Source organism: Heterodontus francisci, chromosome 28, assembly GCF_036365525.1.
Source record: "Heterodontus francisci isolate sHetFra1 chromosome 28, sHetFra1.hap1, whole genome shotgun sequence".
In the NCBI taxonomy this organism is placed as follows: domain Eukaryota; kingdom Metazoa; phylum Chordata; class Chondrichthyes; order Heterodontiformes; family Heterodontidae; genus Heterodontus; species Heterodontus francisci.
The window spans coordinates 31,584,743-31,603,939 of NC_090398.1; the positions used below are offsets into that span (position 1 = coordinate 31,584,743).

Genomic DNA, 19,197 nt, shown 5'->3' on the forward strand with positions numbered 1-19,197 from the left:
GTTTTGCAGGGGCTTCAACTACTTGTCTACAACAGAAAAGGTGGTACACTTGTACAATTACAATTTCATTTGCAAAGCAAAAGCATAAGCAGTGTAATATTGAAAAAAGCACAATTTAAACATCACCATTACATAATCAATCAATTGTGCGAACATAATACAGTCGCAATTTCATTCTTAGAGTATACTGATCATTCACTAATTCATTTTAACAATATATGAATAGGTTATACATTTACCCTTGTGTGGCATAACTAATTGCCTATCCATTTATCGAGTAAGTTCGAATACTGATTGCCTTTTTGGGTAGCTGTTCAACCTGTGTTGATACATCCTCTTACATCACCTAATTAATTTCTAAAGTTGCCAAATTAAGTAGGTCACATATAACACCATGATACCCAAAACCACTATCAGGACATGGGAGATAATTCTAAACCAGGGGTGAATCTGCACATCCATCTTATGGACCCGCAGTTCCATAAGTCCTCCTGCCAGGTAGAATCATTTATCTTGTCAATCTCATCTTGTAGCATCTTCGACTGTTGTTCCAGATTGTAGTACACTACAGCAATGACTTCTAGCTGCTGTCTCTCTTTACCCAAGCATGTGGGCAATGGCTGAATAGTCAAATCCTCCTTAATACTTTCTGTCACAGTTATCGTTTCTGTCTTTTGTTTATGTATCTCCACCAACTCCATCTTCCCTACTCGGTTTGGTATTTGTGGGTTGAACCAAAATGTACTGTTGCTCACCGGGCAGGTCCGTTTATGTCCATACTGGTACTCCCTCGCTGTGGTGGTTAAGCGATATCTCCCCTTTCCCATGTAGGCCACATGGGTTAGCCCTGACAATGCTTTCCTTGTCTCCATGGTGTAATTTACAGTGGCATTAAATCCACATTTTGATTCTGCCATTTTATCTATAGGATGAGGACATATGACCACCTGGTTTTCCAGACTACACTCAGACAATGGACAATGTTGTTCCAGTTACCTCTTTTCCAATTTCCATAACATAGGGTAAAATATCGTTGTATTTTATGTAATCTTTTCCCCTTATCACCCCTATATTTTCTACTTTGTTCTATAAAGCTGATCCTGGCCTCTAAATCTAGTGGCACCCATGGCATTGGCAGCCTGATGCATTACAATCTTACTTAATACACTATACATATTTCTTGCCTGTTCCATACAATATCCCAGCATTTGCATCCCTGAGATATTGACCAGGACAGGCACAATCTCATATTTAACATTATCATACAACGCTTCCCCTGGGCTCGATGTACCCACATACATCCATGTTCCTTTCAACTTTCCTTATCATCTATTGCCCAATGGGAGGGGCACAAACAATTCCAAAGACACAGCTCTCAGTTACCCATTCCCCTTTCTGTCTGGTCACGCAGTTAGCACGGTCATCTGTGGAACACCGTACACACTTCCCATCCAACATGTTGTACATGTCCTGGAGAATCCAGGAGTTAATTTATATTCTTATCATCTCTACTCTTTCAAAATTATCTATATGGTCCCGTCGTGCTTGGGTTTCGTTCCCCACAATCCTTGCCCAGTTAGTAACCCATCTAATAATAATCCAAATACCTATCAATACGACCATTATTCCCTCATTACCAAATTCCTGTCTCAGCAATTGTTACAGTAATACCTTACTGTAGGGCGGCACAGTGGTGCAGTAGGGCGGCACAGTGGCGCAGTGGTTAGCACCGCAGCCTCACAGCTCCAGCGACCCGGGTTCGATTCTGGGTACTGCCTGTGCGGAGTTTGCAAGTTCTCCCTGTGTCTGCGTGGGTTTCCTCCGGGTGCTCCGGTTTCCTCCCACATGCCAAAGACTTGCAGGTTGATAGGTTAATTGGCCATTATAAATTGCCCCGAGTATAGGTAGGTGGTAGGGAAATATATAGGGACAGGTGGGGATGTGGTAGGAATATGGGATTAGTGTAGGGCTAGTATAAATGGGTGGTTGATGGTCGGCACAGACTCGGTGGGCCGAAGGGCCTGTTTCAGTGCTGTATCTCTAAACAAAAAAACCTTGTACAACTCTCTGGTCTTCTCAGGGCACCAGCCAGGTAGCTGGATATCTGAGATATTCAATATTACCGGTACCAACTAAAGCTTTATATTATCATATACAATTTTATTCGTTTTTATTATCGCAAGTCCATTTTCTGGTCCTGTAGTCAAGGCCGGGCAAGGGAGATCAGTCACTTGTGGCTGTTGGGTCGTAACCTTACTTGTTAGTAATTAAAATGTGGGGGTAATCGTGGTGATTGGAGCTTGTTGTCCGTTTAATAAATTTTGAATGCTGGTTTGATTGCTGGCTCCTTTTCTTATACACCCCCCAATTTTTTTATTTTATTTTTTGACACAAGGTCCCTTGAGGGCTTTTGCTGTCAAAATCTGACACACCTGGTAGATTAAATTGTCCACTAAAATAAAAGCAAAATACTGCAGATGCTGAAAATTGTCTCATTGATAAAGATGCTGTGATATTTGATGTCTGCAATTAAGGTCCTAAATTCTCAAAGCTGCTGGATCTCTCGCTGTGGCATTAATTCTCACATGGCCTTTCATCACCTGCTTAATAACAACCCACAAAGAATCCACTGTGGCTCTGCCCCTGAGCCCAATGGGTTAATTTGTCCAATTCTATCTGTCAATTTGGAAATTTAATGTTTAATAATGTCCAATATATATAAATTTTACTCTCAGCAATGCAAAATTGTGTGGTGGGTTAAATGGAAAAACAACAGCTGCAGCGGGGTTTTTTTTTCAAGGGGTGGAGCAAAATCGTCTCAGCTGCGTCACTTTACAAAACCTTTTTCTTCTCTGATCGAAAAAAACCACACTCCATTTTAATCTTTTTTTAAAAATCCTTTTGGTATCCTTAGGGTTGCTCTCCTTTGAAGTTGAAAATGCCACAAATGCTTCCGTTGCTTTCCAAATAACAAATCACATCTGCACACTTACACTGGTATTCCACTGTCATGCCACATATTCTGAACTCTCAGGAGATCTTATCAAAAGATCAAATATCAGCGGTGAGGAAAAGGGGGGGTGGGGGGGCACTGGTGGTGCCTATCTGAGATCTTTGCTTACCTCCCCCTGCAGGGTCCTGATGTCTCAGGTTATGGCCAGACTTTCAAATGTAGCTCTCTTAAAAACTCATATCTCCAAGAGAAAACTATCAATTGCTAGTCTTATCTACACTTTCCTGACTTTCACTGGAAAATTCGAGGCTTCTTGGAAATTAGCTGTTTATTTCACTATTTGTTTATCCCCAGAAATACTTTATTAGCGCTTGCATCAGCCAGATCTGATTGCCAATTCCCATTAATTATAATTCTCTCTCATTTTGAGCCCTGGAGAACCTTTACAATTAATATTCATAATTCCTTAAAACAGAAATCAAACATTTCCATTTGATTCCAGACATTAGTGTATATTGTTTATGTTTTTTTTTACCTTAGATGACATTTCCTAATCCAAGGATTATTATTTTTTTTAAACAAAGATGATTCCAAATTCCAATTCACTGCAATAATATTTAAAAATCAAAACTGCCAATGTTATATGAGTGAGTCCTCTGTCCGGAACTGAAGACTCCTCCAAAACATGACATAATAAACTTGTAAGTTCATTGTGGCAACAAATGAAATTTCCAGTTCTTCAACTTAAACAGGTCAATTAACCTGAACAGTATTAATTCAATTCAGACTTATTAATTTATAATACTTATTAACTACACACAGAACAGAATAGCATGTGCTTATTTTAAAAGATAGGTAAATTACTTCATTTTTCTTGTTCTTCAGGCGCCTTTCAAATGACTGTAATAAAACCAAAAACTAAAGAAAAAGTTATTTAACATTCTTACAACAAAAGATTTAACACTAGGTCCTTACACAAACTTTAATCTTTCCCATTGTCTCCTTTTTTTTTTATCCTTCTCTCCCTTAAAACAATATTCAATTCCTGACATTTGCTACTTAAAAACAGTCAGTAAAACATGTCTTTAATTTAAACTCAAAAAAAACTAGAACAGATTTTAAACTGGAACTCCAATTAAAGCAGGAGTTGTAAACTTCAAATTGGATTTCTGCCAAACATCTTCAGACCGTCAAGGTTGAAGCTTATCTCTTAGAAAATTGTTCATTGTCTTTTCACAGTTGCAAAACCAATTAAAAATAAAACTTTAACTTAAAATATAATTCCATTTTATATCCCATTCCTGGGTGCACAATCTTAAATTGAAATGAACACACTCAACAATCACTTTTCACACTCACTCAATTCCAAACAACTTAATAGACTCATGCTTTCAACACCAAAGCCAGACAACAAAGAGTTAACGACAGTCAGTTCGACAGAACACAAGCTGTACATCCCAGACATTCAATTCATTCGCGGAAGCTTCCAACATTCTCACAGTCGAATCAAAGATACAGTAACTTGTTTTTACTCTCAAACATACCTATCTTTAAAACACATATTTACCGTGGCGCTTCTGCGTCTCCTTCGAGGGGTCAAACGGACGTGGGTCGCCTTTCTCCAGAGGACACGAATTACTTGTCCCCGGGGGCGACCCTTCCCTCTTGGAAGCCGTTGAGTCCAGATTTCCTTCTACTTTCTCAAAAACCTTCTTCACTTGCGAGTTCTTTTCTATGAATCAAGTAGCATTAAAACAAAAGAAAACAAACAAGACACAAGAAAACGAATAGACACAGTAACACAAACAAAGGACAAACCACACACAAGGAGACAAACAGGCGCAGTTAATGTTAAATTCTCAAGGTCAGCTAACCGGCTCACCCCTGTCTCTCAGGCCAACGCTCTTCCGTTCCCCCTCCGTCTCACAGCCTCTCTCTCTAGGGCCAGATCCCGGCTCATGTACTCAGGAGCAACAATCACGTGCCTGTCGGGTCAATTTGGTATTAAATTTAGTTACAGCCCCAGTCGTTTACCGTCCCAGACGGTTGTCCTAACTCCTTTTGTCCCACAGCCTCTTTACTCCACCCGGTGGAGGAACAGCCTGTGCAAACTCAAATTAGGATCACCAAATTCCCGGAATTTGGTGCTACGCCAAATTTTCTAATTTTCTGGATTTTCTACTTTAGGTTCCGAATCCCTGTTAGGTTCGTTTAGGATCCCATACAAAAGGGATCCTGCCGACTGCGCCAAACTGTTGGAGAAATCCAGATTATGCCAAATTGTTGAACAAATTCTCCGGACTCAGACTTTGAGAATAAACACTTTATTGCATGATATCATGGGGTGCACACCTTCCCTAAAGGCGGTCCAGTGCTACTCCACCGGACAAAGGAAAATCCACAACAGATATACAGTTACTCAGCCCATCCAGGCTGGACACAATCCAATCAGAATGGTTATTGATTACATACATTACACATATTACCAATTAGATTACTGATTAGTCATCATGTGGCAACGTGATCAGCTCATGCAAGCCCCTGATCACCAATTGATGATCTCAGGCCCCATCAATTATCCTGGAGTCTTCCAACTATCACTTTAATTGGGCCTGCATTCCTGAGGGTGCGGTGCAGTCTGCAGTTACACTGATAAGAGGGGCCCCTCTCGGTGTCTGTGCTCTGCTGTACCAGGCTCAAACTGCGAGCTAACTAACCTGTCCCACAATGCCTCGGGTAAATACTCCATTTTGTACCAATATGTAACTATACTTTCAACTTATATATGAGAGTATATATATATATATATATACATATATTCGCTAGGATTATATTAATCTACTTACTCAAATAACAGTTATAGAAGCAAAAGCTCAGCAAAACTGCTCCCACAGTGAGGTACCGGAAGACTGGAGGATAGCTAATGTTGTGTCTTTATTTAAGAAGGGCAGCAGGGATAAGCCAGGGAACTACAGGCCGGTGAGCCTTACATCAGTGGTGGGAAAGTTATTGGAAGGGATTCTGAGAGACAGGATTTATATGCATCTGGAAAGGCATGATCTGATTAAGGATAGTCAGCATGGCTTTGTGCGTGGGAAATCATGTCTCACGAATTTGATTGAATTTTTTGAGGATTTGACCAAGAGGATTGACGAGGGCAGGGCGATGGACGTTGTCCACATGACTTTAGCAAGGCCTTTGACAAGGTCCCACATTGTAGGCTGGTGCGGAAGGTTCGAACACATGGGATCCAGGGTGAGCTAACCAATTGGATACAAAAATTGGCTTGGTGATAGGGGGCAGAGGGTGGTAGCGGAGGGTTGTTTTTCAGATTGGAGGCCGGTGACCAGTGGTGTGCCACAGAGATTGATGCTGGGCCCTCTGTAGTTTGTCATATATATTAATGACTTGGATGTGAATGCAAGGGGCATGATTAGTACGTTTGCAGATGACACCAAAATTGGTGGTATAGTGGACAGTCAAGAATGTTGTCTCAGGTTACAAAAGGATATAGATCAACTGGGAAAGTGGGCAAGGGATTGGCAAATGGAATTTAATGCATACAAGTGTGAAGTGATGCATTTTGGGAAGTTAAACCAGGTCAGGACATTTACAGTGAATGGCAGGGCCCTGGGGAGTGTTCTTGAGCAGAGAGACCTCGGGGTGCAAGTACATTGTTCCCTGAAAGTGGCAACACAGGTAGACAGGGTGGTGAAGAAGGTGTCTGGCATGCTTGCCTTCATCAGCTGAGGCATTGAGTACAAGAGTTGGGACGTCATGTTGCAGTTGTACATAACGTTGGTTCGGCCACACTTGGAGTACTGTGTGCAGTTCTGGTAGCCGTACTGCAGGAAAGATGTGATTAAGCTAGAGAGGATGCAGAAAAGATTCACAAGGATGTGACCTGGTTTGGAGGGCCTGAGTTATAAAGAGAGATTGGATAGGCTGGGTCTGTTTTCCCTGGAGCGAAGGAGGCTGAGAAGGGACATGATAGAAGTATATAAAATTATGAGAGGCACAGATAGGGTAGATAGCCAGAGTTTGTTTCCCATGGTAGGGGTGACTAAAACTAGAGGGCATAGATTTAAGGTGAGAGAGAGGAGGTTTAAAGGGGATCAAAGGGGTAAATGTTTCACACAAAGAATAGTGGGTGTCTGGAATGAGCTGCCAGAGGAGGTGGTGGAGGCAGGGACAGTAGCAAAATTTAAGAGGCATCTGGAAAGGTACTTGAATGAGAAAGACATAGAGGGATATGGAATTAATGCAGGCAGGTGGGATTAGTATAGATAGGCTTTATGGTCGGCATGGACACAGTGGGCCGAAGGGTCTGTTTCTATGCTGTACGACTCTATGAGAATGCTCCACTTTCCTGTATTGTTTATTTTCAGGTTCATTTCATTTTCTGTTCATCCCTCCCCATCTCCCCACCCTCCCCCACCCTGCCCCGTCTTATTAGTTTAAAGCCTTTACCATCTCCCTATTTACTCTTTCCACTTGGACACAGGTCCCATCCCGGTTCAGGTGGAGTCTGTAAACTCAGTATAACTCCTTCCTGTGCCAGTACCGGTGCCAGTGTTTCATTTAAAGGAACCCCTCTTTCCCACACCAGCTCTTTAGCCACACTTTAATTCTCCTGATTTGACTGTTTCTTTGCCAATTCACATGTGGCTTGGGAAATAATCCAGTGATTATTGCCCTTGAGGTCCTGCTTTTTAATTTAGCTCCTAACACCTGATATTTCCTCAGCAGGATCTCCTCCCGGTTCCTACATATGTCGTTTGTTCCAACATCGACCACGACAACTGGATTATTCCCTCCCCTTCCAAATTGCTCTCCTGCCACCATAAGATATCCCTTACCCTGGCACCTTGTAGACAACGCACCCGACAGGATTCTCATTCATGTCTGCAGAGGACACTATCCATCCCTCTAATTATAGAAACCCTTATCACTACCACATTCTATTCTGCTCTTTCCCCCTTGGACAGTCTTCTGAGCCACAGTACCTTGGTCTACATTGTGACTGTCCTCCCCACAGTCTTTCTTCTTGTCCTCACAGGTAACAAGTACATTGTACCTTTTGGACAGGACCTGTGTTTGAGGAACCTCCTTCTCAACCTCTCCTCAGTCCTCACCATGCTGCTCCCTAATGGTTACATCTTCTTCTTGAACCTGTGATTTTCTCTGAACTGTGACTGTGTTCTGGATAAAACTGTGAAGACATTCCACCCCCTCCCTTATGTTTGGGAATGTCTCAAACTCACATTCCAGCCCATTGACTCTGAGCTGGAATGACTGAAGACGGAGACATTTCCTGCTGGTGTGGGAATGTGGGACAGTCTCGCTATCCTCAAACTCCCACATCCTACAGTCCTGACACGTAGCCTGCCCTGTCATCTCTAGTCTTTTATAATTAATTTGTTTATTGATAATCTGAATAAATGTAATTAGGTCTTTTAAAACAATTCATAATAAATGTATTAATTAGTTCATTTATCGAATTAATTTAATAAAATAATAGATTTATTTCCCCAAGCAATACTTTATTCAAATGCTGTCACTTAGAGAGACAAAAACACACTGTAATACTCAACAACCAATCACCTACCTTCTGTCCTGTTACTTCCCTCTTTGATGTTTATTGACAGCTCCTGAATATATGAGGAGTTCGACAGTGTGAGATTCATTGTCAGTGATGGGAAAATCTGGTTGTTAATTTCCTCAAGTCTTTTTCAGTGTTTCCTGTAACATTCAACAGAAAGTGAATTGTATGAGGTCCAGGGTTTGATTCAGTTTGTTTCTCACTCTCTCTCTGTCTGTTTGTGTTTAGCCTGGATTCCAATAATCTGGGAGATTCAGGAGTGAAACTACTGTCTGTGGCTTTGAGGAACCCGGACTGTAAAATACAGAAACTGGGGTAAGTACCAGACTGTGGGAGATTGTGTTTATAATAACTGGGTATCTGACACTGTACATTACTATTAATATCAGTAATGGTGTTATTAATAAACACTGTGCATTATTATTAGTATCAGTAATAGTGTTGTTGCTAAGCACTGCATATTACTCTACTAATAACACCATCAGTAATAATGTTATTAATAAACCACCCCCCCGCACTCTCTGCACTTCCTCCCCCTCCCCCCCCGCTCTGATTCCTGTTATTTCTCTATCTTTGATCCCAGGCTGGGAGGAAACAATCTCACAGATTCTTGTATCGAAGATCTCGCCTCCGCTCTCAGTACAAACCGATCACTGACGGATCTGGACCTGAGTTGTAATAAACTGGGAGATTCAGGAGTGAAACTACTGTCTGAGGCTCTGAGGAACCCGGACTGTAAAATACAGAAACTGGGGTAAGTACCAGACTGTGTGAGATTGTGTTTATAATAACTGGGTATCTGACACTGTACATTACTATTAATATCAGTAATGGTGTTATTAATAAACACGGTGCATTATTATTAGTATCAGCAATGGTGTTATTACTAAGCACTGCATATTACTCTAGTAATAACACCATCAGTAACAATGTTATTAATAAACACTGGGGATTTACTCTAATTCCTGTTATTTCTCCATCTGTGATGCCAGGCTGGTAGAAAACAATCTCACATCTTCTTGTATCGAAGATCTCGCATCTACTCTCAGTACAAACCGATCTATATATGTATATGGATTTCAGTAAGGCGCTTGATAAGGTTCCCCACGGTAGGCTATTGCAGAAAATACGGAAGTATGGGGTTGAAGGTGATTCAGAGCTTTGGATCAGAAATTGGCTAGCTGAAAGAAGACAGAGGGTGGTGGTTGATGGCAAATGTTCATCCTGGAGTTTAGTTACTAGTGGTGTACCGCAAGGATCTGTTTTGGGGCCACTGCTGTTTGTCATTTTTATAAATGACCTGGAAGAGGGTGTAGAAGGGTGGGCTAGTAAATTTGCAGATGACATTAAGGTCAGTGGAGTTGTGGATAGTGCCGAAGGATGTTGTAGGGTACAGAGGGACATAGATAGGCTGCAGAGCTGGGCTGAGAGATGGCAAATGGAGTTTAATGCGGAAAAGTGTGAGGTGATTCACTTTGGAAGGAGTAACAGGAATGCAGAGTACTGGGCTAATGGGAAGATTCTTGGTAGTGTGGATGAACAGAGAGATCTTGGTGTCCAGGTGCATAAATCCCTGAAGGTTGCTACCCAGGTTAATAGGGCTGTTAAGAAGGCAGAGGGTGTGTTAGCTTTTATTAGTAGGGGGATCGAGTTTCGGAGCCACGAGGTCATGCTGCAGCTGTACAAAACTCTGGTGAGACCGCACCTGGAGTATTGCGTGCAGTTCTGGTCACCGCATTTTGGGAAGGATGTGGAAGCTATGGAAAGGGTGCAGAGGAGATTTACTAGGATGTTGCCTGGGATGGAGGGAAGGTCTTACGAGGAAAGGCTGAGGGACTTGAGGTTGTTTTCGTTGGAGAGAAGGAGGAGGAGAGGTGACTTAATAGAGACATATAAGATAATCAGACGGTTAGATAGGGTGGATAGTGAGCGTCTTTTTCCTCGGATGGTGATGGCAAACACGAGGGGACATAGCTTCAAGTTGAGGGGTGATAGATATAGGACAGATGTGAGAGGTAGTTTCTTTACTCAGAGAGTAGTAAGGGCGTGGAACGCCCTGCCTGCAGCAGTAGTAGATTCGCCAACTTTAAGGGCATTTAAGTGGTCATTGGATAGACATATGGATGAAAATGGAATAGTGCAGGTCAGATGGTTTCACAGGTCGGCGCAACATCGAGGGCCGAAGGGCCTGTACTGCGCTGTAATGTTCTAATTCTAATTCTGACTGATCTGGACCTGAATTTTAATAAACTGGGAGATTCAGGAGTGAAACTACCGTTTGACGCTCTGAGGAACCCGGACTGTAAAATACAGAAACTGAAGTAAGTGATAATTGTATATTAATTGTGTGCAGATAGTGGGCATTAACTGGGGTTTCACTTGAGCACATATAAATAGACATTTATCAATACTGTGGTGTGGTTGAGTGAGGAGGTGTATGTTTGTAATGCTAAACTCTAAATTAATGTAAGACTGAGTAAAGATTAGCTCCAGTAATATTCTTCACCAACTGGATTTCCAGAGTAGAATATGGTAACAGAGAATGGTCCCCTCAAGGTGAAGGGCGAAGGTTATGAAAAAAAGGCTGCGTTTGCTGACAATGTAACCACCAGGTGGCACTGCACTGGCACATGTGCAAATGCAGCCTGCTGCACTGAAATGTCACTGTCTGCGGTGTTCGGGTAGCTGCCAGGACTAAAGATGGAGCTGTTCAAATAATCACAGAAAGGCAACTGAAACACATGGCAGCACACAATGGCTGGACAGGGAGCGGGGTGTGTCGGGGGGGATGTGAGGTGGGAGCGGAGAGAGGGAGGGCTGGGGCAGAGGACGACCAGAGTGAGGATGGGGGGTGGGGGGAGTGGGGATGAAGAATGAAGAGGGGTGGGGAGAGGGGAGCGAAGAGCGGGGTGGGGAGCGAGTGGTGGGGAGTGAGCGGGAGGAAGCAGGGAGTGAGTGGCCTGCAGTCAGTGGCCGGGGGCTGGGGAGAAGGAGTGCACACTCGCACCCACCGCCACCAAGTTCTTCAGGCTACTCCCGCCCCCCCTCCCCCCACCGCTAACCCCCCACTTACTCCCCCCACTTACTCCCCCCGCTTCCCCCCTTCGCTCTCCCCCCGCTTCCTCCCTTCGCTCTCCCCCCGCTTCCTCCCCTCGCTCTCCCCCCGCTCGCTCTCCCCCCGTATCCCCCCCCTCGCTCTCTGCCCGCTTCCCCCCTCGATCTCTGCCCGCTTGCCCCCTCGCTCTCTTCCCGCTTCCCCCCCTTCGCGCTCTCCCCACTTCCCCCCTCGCTCTCTCCCCGCTTCCCCCTCACTCTCTCCCCCTTCCCCCCCCCTGCTTCTCTCCCCACTCGCTCTCTCTCGTTTTCTCCCCGTTTCCCCGCGTTATGTGATGACATCTTCTGCCCATGCACTAACCAGTCCTGGCAATGCGGAATGCCACACACGTGCAGAGAGTAGGAGCTTGTTTGCACATGTGTACAGCTCGGTGTAGTCTGATGATGTCAGGCTGCTCAATTCAACACAAAACAAAAACAATTGAACCCGAACTGCCTCACCCCTCAATAGCAGTGATCACCACTTCCACCCCCCGTCAAATACACCACTCCCTCCCGCGATTGCCGCTTCTCTTTCCCTCTCCCTCCCACACACATCTTCCTGCCGCTCCCGACTGCTCACCACTCCATTTCACCATTCTCTCCCATACCCGTCTGCTCGCTGTTCCCTCCCGCTGCTCGATCCCCACCTCACCACCCAGAGAAGCAGCGGGGGTGCTGGGGCTGTATGTGTGGGTGACAGAAGTGAGTCCAGCAGGAAGCGAGTGGCGGGATGGAGCAGGAGACGTGGCCGGGGCAGTTGGAGGGTGTGGGTGGGGATTTAGCGACTAGGCAGGATGGAGCAGTGAAGAGTCGGGAGTGGCGAGCAGGCGGGCACGGGAGAGAACAGTGGGAGAGAGCGAGGAAGAGAAGCAGCGACTGAGGCGTGATGGTGGGAGGGAGCGGGGTACTGTTGGAGGGAGAGAGATTGTGAACACGGCCATTGAGGGGTGAAGCAACACTCGGGCATTATTACGTCTGACGTCATTACATGGTGACGTTGACACACACGTGCACAGACCCATACTGGCAAGCTGACAAATGTTCAGACACAGTGATGACGTCAGTGATCGATCTGCACATGCTCTGCATTGTCAGGAGATATTCCGAAAAAAATAACAGACAAAAAACTACAATCCAAGCAGCAATGATCAGAAATAGCCGAAAGCAAGTGTAAATTGTTGGGCTTTGATTACCCTCCGATGTTCTCGGAATCTGAACCATATGACCAGGTGAGGTGAAAGTGATTGCTCTTGATATCGAGGCAGCATTTGACCGAGTGGGACATCAAGGAGCCCGAGGCAAATTGAAGTTAGTGGGAATCAGGGGGAAAACTCTCCACTGGTTGGTGTTATGAGCGAGGATGGAGGAGTGCACTGTCTTTCTCTAGTTCCACTTCTCCACAGGTCACAACATATATTTAAATGTTTTACCCAGTTACTGATACAGCCAATTATATACTTCATCTATTTCAGTTTCTGAATAAAAATCTACCAACCAAGTTTCTTTAATTTATTATAAAACAAGACTCATTTCATAAAGATACAAAGGTTATTAACACACAGGTTGAAATATGAAAGTATAAATATATTCCCTTCGAACATCAACACTTACAAGTTTCACACCATTTAAAAAACACTCTGCTTTTCTATTTTTACAACCAAAGTGAATAACTTTACACTTCCCTACATTATATTCCATCTACCATTCTCAACTGCTCAGATACTGAAGTAGTCCATGTCCCCATGAGGCCAGACCTGGACAATATCCAGGCTTGGGCTGATAAGTGCTAAGTAACATTCATGCCAAACAAGTGCCAGGCAATGCTCATCTTCAACAAGAGAGAATCTAACCATCTCCCCTTGACATTCAACGGCATTAATATTGCTGGATCCCCCACTATCAACATCCTGGGAGTTACCATTGACCAGAAACTGAACTGGAGCAGCATTATAAATACTGTGTCTACAAGAGCAGGTCTGAGGCTGGAAATTCTACAGTGAGTAGTCCACCCCCTGACTCCCCAAACCTGTCCACCATCTACAAGGCACAAATCAAGAGTGTGATAGAATACTGTCTACTTGCCTGAATGAGGGCAGCTCCAACAACACTCAGGAAGTTCAACACCATCCAGGATAAATGCAGCCCACTTGATCGACACCCCATTCACCACCTTAAACATTCACTCCCTCTACCAGGGACGGACAATAGCAGCAGAGTGTACCAGATACAAGATGCACTACAGCAACTCACCATGCCTCCTTCAACAGCACCTTCCAAACCCACGACCTCTTCCACCTCGAAGGAAAAGGCAGCAGATGCGTGGGAAGTTTTCCTCCAGGCCACACACCATCCTGACTTGGGAATATATCACCGTTCCTTCACTGTTGCTGGATCAACATCCTGGAATTCCCTCTCTAACAGCATTGTGGATGTACCTACACCAGATAGACTGCAGAGGTTCAAGAAGGCAGCTCACCACCACCTTCCCAAGGGCAATTAGGGATGGACAACAAATACTGGTCTTGCCAGTGACGCCCACATCCCACAAAACAAATAAGTATAAAAAATAACCAGTGGAAGAATGAAGTGGAGATGTGGACATGGGTTGTGTCCCGATGAGAAATCTGGAGAAATGTGTGTTTAAGTTCCCATCCCTAGGTGACCCAAAGAACATGAAACTAGTCATTTTTAGCGATGGTTCACATGCTAATCTTCCTGATGGGTATTCTAGTGCAGCTGGTTTCATAATATTACTGATGGGTGAAAATGGGAGATACCGTCCTTCAGCTCGGGAAGCTCAGAAAATAAAAAGGGTTGTTAAAAGTACTTCAGCTGATTGACACACTGGCCCTTGTGGAGACAGTGGATATGGGATTCTATTTGTCAAATATTGTAAGTGAGATTCTATACAAGGGGTTTACTGAAGATCACATACTCATTGAATGTTATGTAGATAATTGTTCATTGTTGGCTGATGCACATTCTACTAAAAGTGTCAGAAAAGGTTCCAGATCGACCTTGCTGGCTTGAAAGAAATGCCGGTTTAGTCTGAAAGAACGAGTTTGTGATGCAGAGGTTATGATAGATACACAACTCCAGCAGTCTCTGTCCATTCTAATTCATCCTTCCAATGCCATAGCGCCCGAGGCAGGAGGGCCATGAATCATGGTCGGCCCCATCCCTGGCGTTAAAGTCCCCCAGCAGGAACAAATGGTCGGTATTAGAAATGCTACTAATGATATTATGGAATTCCTTGTAGAACTGGTCTTTAACTTCAGGTGGGGAGCAGAGTGTTAGAGCTTAGATGCTGAGTAGGTGTACTGGACCAGAGACAGTGAGCAGTCCAATGGACAGTATGCGTTCCGAGCTATTTGAAGGTGGCTCTATCATGCTGAGCAAAGAGTTTCTGATGGCGAAGCACGCTCCATGCTGTCTTGGTTCTTCAGGATCCCTACCCTGCCAGTAGAAGGTGTAGTCTTGCTCTCTTAGACATCTGCTCACAGGCAGGCGTGTCTCCTGAAGTGCTGCAATGTCCACATTGAGTCTACTGAGCTCATTGTTAATGATGGCGGTCTTCCGAGAGTCATTGGTTTGTGTAAGGTTTTCCGACAGGCCAGGACACATAGTTCTGATGTTCCAGTTTGCAAAACGAAGGGCTGGTACCTTCTTTCCTTTTTTTGTCGTGCTGTTTGGTGCGGTGTTACAGTCCACTTGTCGGGCAATGACCCTGAGCTCCAAGCACCCATTGAAGCAAGTGGACTGTGGCAGGACAGAACCTTAGTGACCGGGGACTGCACGGTTTGAGGCGGGCAGAAGGGGGTGCGAGTGGGGAGGGGGGAAGGGGGTGCGAGTGGGGAGGGGGGAAGGGGGTGCGAGTGGGGAGGGGGGAAGGGGGTGCGAGTGGGGAGGGGGGAAGGAGGGTGCGAGTGGGGAGGGGGAAGGAGGGTGCGAGTGGGGAGGGGGGCGCGAGGGGTGCAAGGGGAGGAGTGGGTGTGAGGGGTTGGGGGAAGGGGTGTGAGGGGGTGGGGGAAGGGGAGGGAAGGGGTGTGAGGGGGTGCGAGGGGGTGGGGGAAGGGGAGGGAAGGGGTGTGAGGGGGTGGGGGAAGGGGAGGGAAGGGGTGCGAGGGGGTGGGGGAAGGGGAGGGAAGGGGTGCGAGGGGGTGGGGGAAGGGGTGCGAGGGGGTGGGGGAAGGGGAGGGAAGGGGTGCGAGGGGGTAAGGGGGTGGGGGAGGGAATGGGTGCGAGGGGGTAAGGGGGTGGGGGGAGGGAATGGGTGCGAGGGGGTAAGGGGGTGAGGGGGTGAGGGGGTAAGGGGGTGGGGGGAGGGAATGGGTGGGGGGGGTAAGGGGGTGGGGGGAGGGAATGGGTGGGGGGGGGTAAGGGGGTGGGGGGAGGGAATGGGTGCGAGGGGGTAAGGGGGTGGGGGGAGGGAATGGGTGCGAGGGGGTAAGGGGGTGGGGGGAGGGAATGGGTGCGAGGGGGGAAGGGGAGGGAAGGGGGGCGAGGGGGTGGGGGAAGGGGGGCGAGGGGGTGGGGGGCGAGGGGGTGGGGGAAGGGGTGCGAGGGGGGCGAGGGGGTGGGGGAAGGGGTGCGAGGGGGTAAGGGGGTGGGGGGAGGGAATGGGTGTGAGGGGGTAAGGGGGTGGGGGGAGGGAATGGGTGCGAGGGGGGAAGGGTGAGCGAGGAGGGAGGAGTGGGGGAAATGGTTGCAAGGGGGAGGGGAGTCGGAAGGGGGTGCGAGGGGGATGTGGGGGGAAGGCGAGGGGGATGTGGGGGGAAGGGGAGGGGGATGGGAGGGGGATGTGGGGGGAAGGGGAGGGGGATGGGAGGGGGATGCGAGGGGGAGTGGGTGTGTGGGGGGAAGGGGTGCGAGGGGGGAAGAGGGAGGGGGAGCGGGAAGGGGGGTGCGAGTGGGGAGGGGGGTTGCGAGGGGGAGTGGGTTGCGAGGGGGATACGAGGGGGGAGGGGGGTTGCGAGGGGGAGGGGGGTTGCGATGGGGATGCGAGGGGGAGGGGGTTGCGAGTGGGGAGGGGGGTTGCGATGGGGATGCGAGGGGGAGGGGGTTGCGAGTGGGGAGGGGGGTTACGAGGGGGGATGCGAGGGGGAGGGGGTTGCGAGGGGGGAGGGGGGGTTGCGAGGGGGGAGGGGGGGGTTGCGATGGGGATGCGAGGGGGAGGGGGATGCGAGGGGGAGGGGGTTGCGAGGGGGGAGGGGGGTTGCGATGGGGATGCGAGGGGGAGGGGGTTGCGAGGGGGGTTGCGATGGGGATGCGAGGGGGAGGGGGTTGCGAGGGGGGAGGGGGGGTGTGAGGGGGGAGGGGGGGGTGCGAGGGGAGGCTTCCGGCGGGGTTTGCGACCCTGGCGAGCGGGCCAGCCCACAGCCTGCACGGCCTCCTCGATGTCACCGTCCTCCAGGCTGACTCTGTCCTCCTGGTCACCATCCAGCTCACGGTGGAACTTCTTTCCCGGCTCCCAGCTGTGACGGTGGAAGGGCGACCGAGGCCGGATTGAGGTCCTGAGCCTCGACGACCACCTCATGGGCACTCGGGCCACCTGCTCCTCCCCATCGAGCTCCCAGTAGATGAATGAAGGGTTCACTGAAATAGCTGAACATTAAAGCTGCTCTTGTGCATTCTTGTGTATTCCAGCCTGAATTTCTCTCTCACCTGCTCTCCCTGGCTGCAGCTCTTAGTCCAGTCTTTCCTGTTTAGTTTGTTCAAATCCCATCTACTTTGTGGAAATGGTGAAGAATCTTTCAATATCTTTACTAATTCATATTATTAATTATTATATAATTATTATTTATTAATATCAGTAATAGTGTTATTAATGAACACTGGAGATTTACACTGATTCCTGTTATTTCTCTCTCTGATCCCCAGTCTATGGGGTGTCGGTCTCACAGATTCTTGTGTCGAGGATCTCGCCTCTGCTCTCAGTACAAAACAGTCACTGAAGTCTCTGAACCTGAGATCAAACTCCTTCACAGACCGATCTGTCCCCACTCTCCGCCGCCTCATACTGAACTGCAGGAATCTGGAGTGGATCCAGTGAGTGTTTGTGTTAATGTTTAATGTAATAAATAAAATATAAATGGGATTCAGTCACTCTTATCAGTAATATCTCTAATTATTATTGAAATATTAATCCCAGTCTCCCTGTTATTTACATTATTGTTCAGTCTGTTTATTTCCTGTTTAATTTTAATCTGTTTCAGGTTGTGGGGGAATCGGTTCAGTTCAAATGGAAAGAATCAGCTGCAGTCGCTGCAGGATACAAGACCCGGACTGAATGTGGTTGTGTGAACATTTCAATTTGTAACCATCACTGGTCTCTCTCTCTGAACATTTTTGGCCAATTTTCTGTCCTTCCCCTTTAATTGGCCGCGCTCCAGGTTTAATTCCTATTGGCTGTTTCACTGTTTCTAGTTCGAGCTGAGCGAGTGTCATCTCCCATTGTGACATCAGAGGCCCAGCAACAGGGTCACGTGACTCAGCCGCCCGGCCCCACAGCGCTGCTTCTGCAGGATATCCGGGACTGAATGTTCCCCAATGGGGCACTGGGGAAATGTACAGACAGGAAGGGTCCAGGGTGGGGCTCAGTCTGGGCTGCAGTGGGACACTGGTAATTACACTCAATATCCCTGGGTTTGGCAATTACATTATCCAGGGTTCACACTCAGTATCAGGACCCAGTGACCCTGCTGGGAAGTGAACCTGTGTGTGTTCAGGATGGAGACAGGCTCTGTTCAGCTTGGATAGATCCCACCGTCCAATAGATACCAATACCCAGTGTCTGGGGTCACCCAGAGGGAGTATCCTATTGGGGAGGTTCCTGACACTGATGCACCCAGGATGGGTCAGCACTGCGAGAGGAGAAATGGGGAAAGTGCCAGTCGGGAATCCCACTGTTCTGTCTGGGTGATCGTGAGCATTTATAGTGTTTAAGGATCCTGAACTTAACGTGTTTCTGGCACCAGCATGGGAGCAGGTACTGGTGTTACCATGGAAATTAAACATTGTGTACTTACTGTGGACTGAATTTTCAAACGGAATCACCTGAGACTGTAAACCATGAGATTGTGAAAAGGTGCAATGACCCTGTGAAACATCCTGAGGAAACTGAGGGGTCGATGAACGGACTTGTTACCTGTACTCACCTGGATTTGTATAATGACTTCCACTTGGAAATGTTTTATTAAACTTCACCTCTGTATCACTGCCTCCTGGATGATGTAACAGTACTGATGAGAATTGTTATTGTGTGATGTTGAATTAAATGATACATTATCTTAACAAGTACATCTCAGGACTTCTTACCAACTTCAAATTTGAGAATAGTTTCAGAGAGTTTTGACCATGGAATCCCTTCTTATATTTTCTGGTCATAGAAAAGCCTCTGGAGACTGAGTTCATTCAATCGTGACCTCACTATTGTTTGAATTGTCCAATTAGGAAACGATCTGTCCACCCAAACCAGGTCAGAATCTCAAAATCTCTGACTTCCCACACTCGGACTCCTATCAGCTCGAATGTGAACGCCTGGTAA

The 19,197-nt window shown here is 46.8% G+C and overlaps 1 protein-coding gene across 1 annotated transcript in view; it reads left to right on the forward strand.

Moving 5' to 3' along the window:
• LOC137385169 (NACHT, LRR and PYD domains-containing protein 3-like) overlaps positions 1-18,856 on the forward strand; it is a 103,889-nt gene extending 85,033 nt beyond the window's left edge. Inside the window, exons 15-18 of the mRNA XM_068060138.1 lie at positions 8,790-8,870; positions 9,139-9,309; positions 17,532-17,699; positions 17,867-18,856. Coding sequence (XP_067916239.1) covers positions 8,790-8,870; positions 9,139-9,309; positions 17,532-17,699; positions 17,867-17,954 — 508 coding nt within the window. The 3' untranslated portion in view covers positions 17,955-18,856. The remainder of the gene's footprint in view (positions 1-8,789; positions 8,871-9,138; positions 9,310-17,531; positions 17,700-17,866) is intronic.
• Positions 18,857-19,197: the final 341 nt, after the last annotated feature.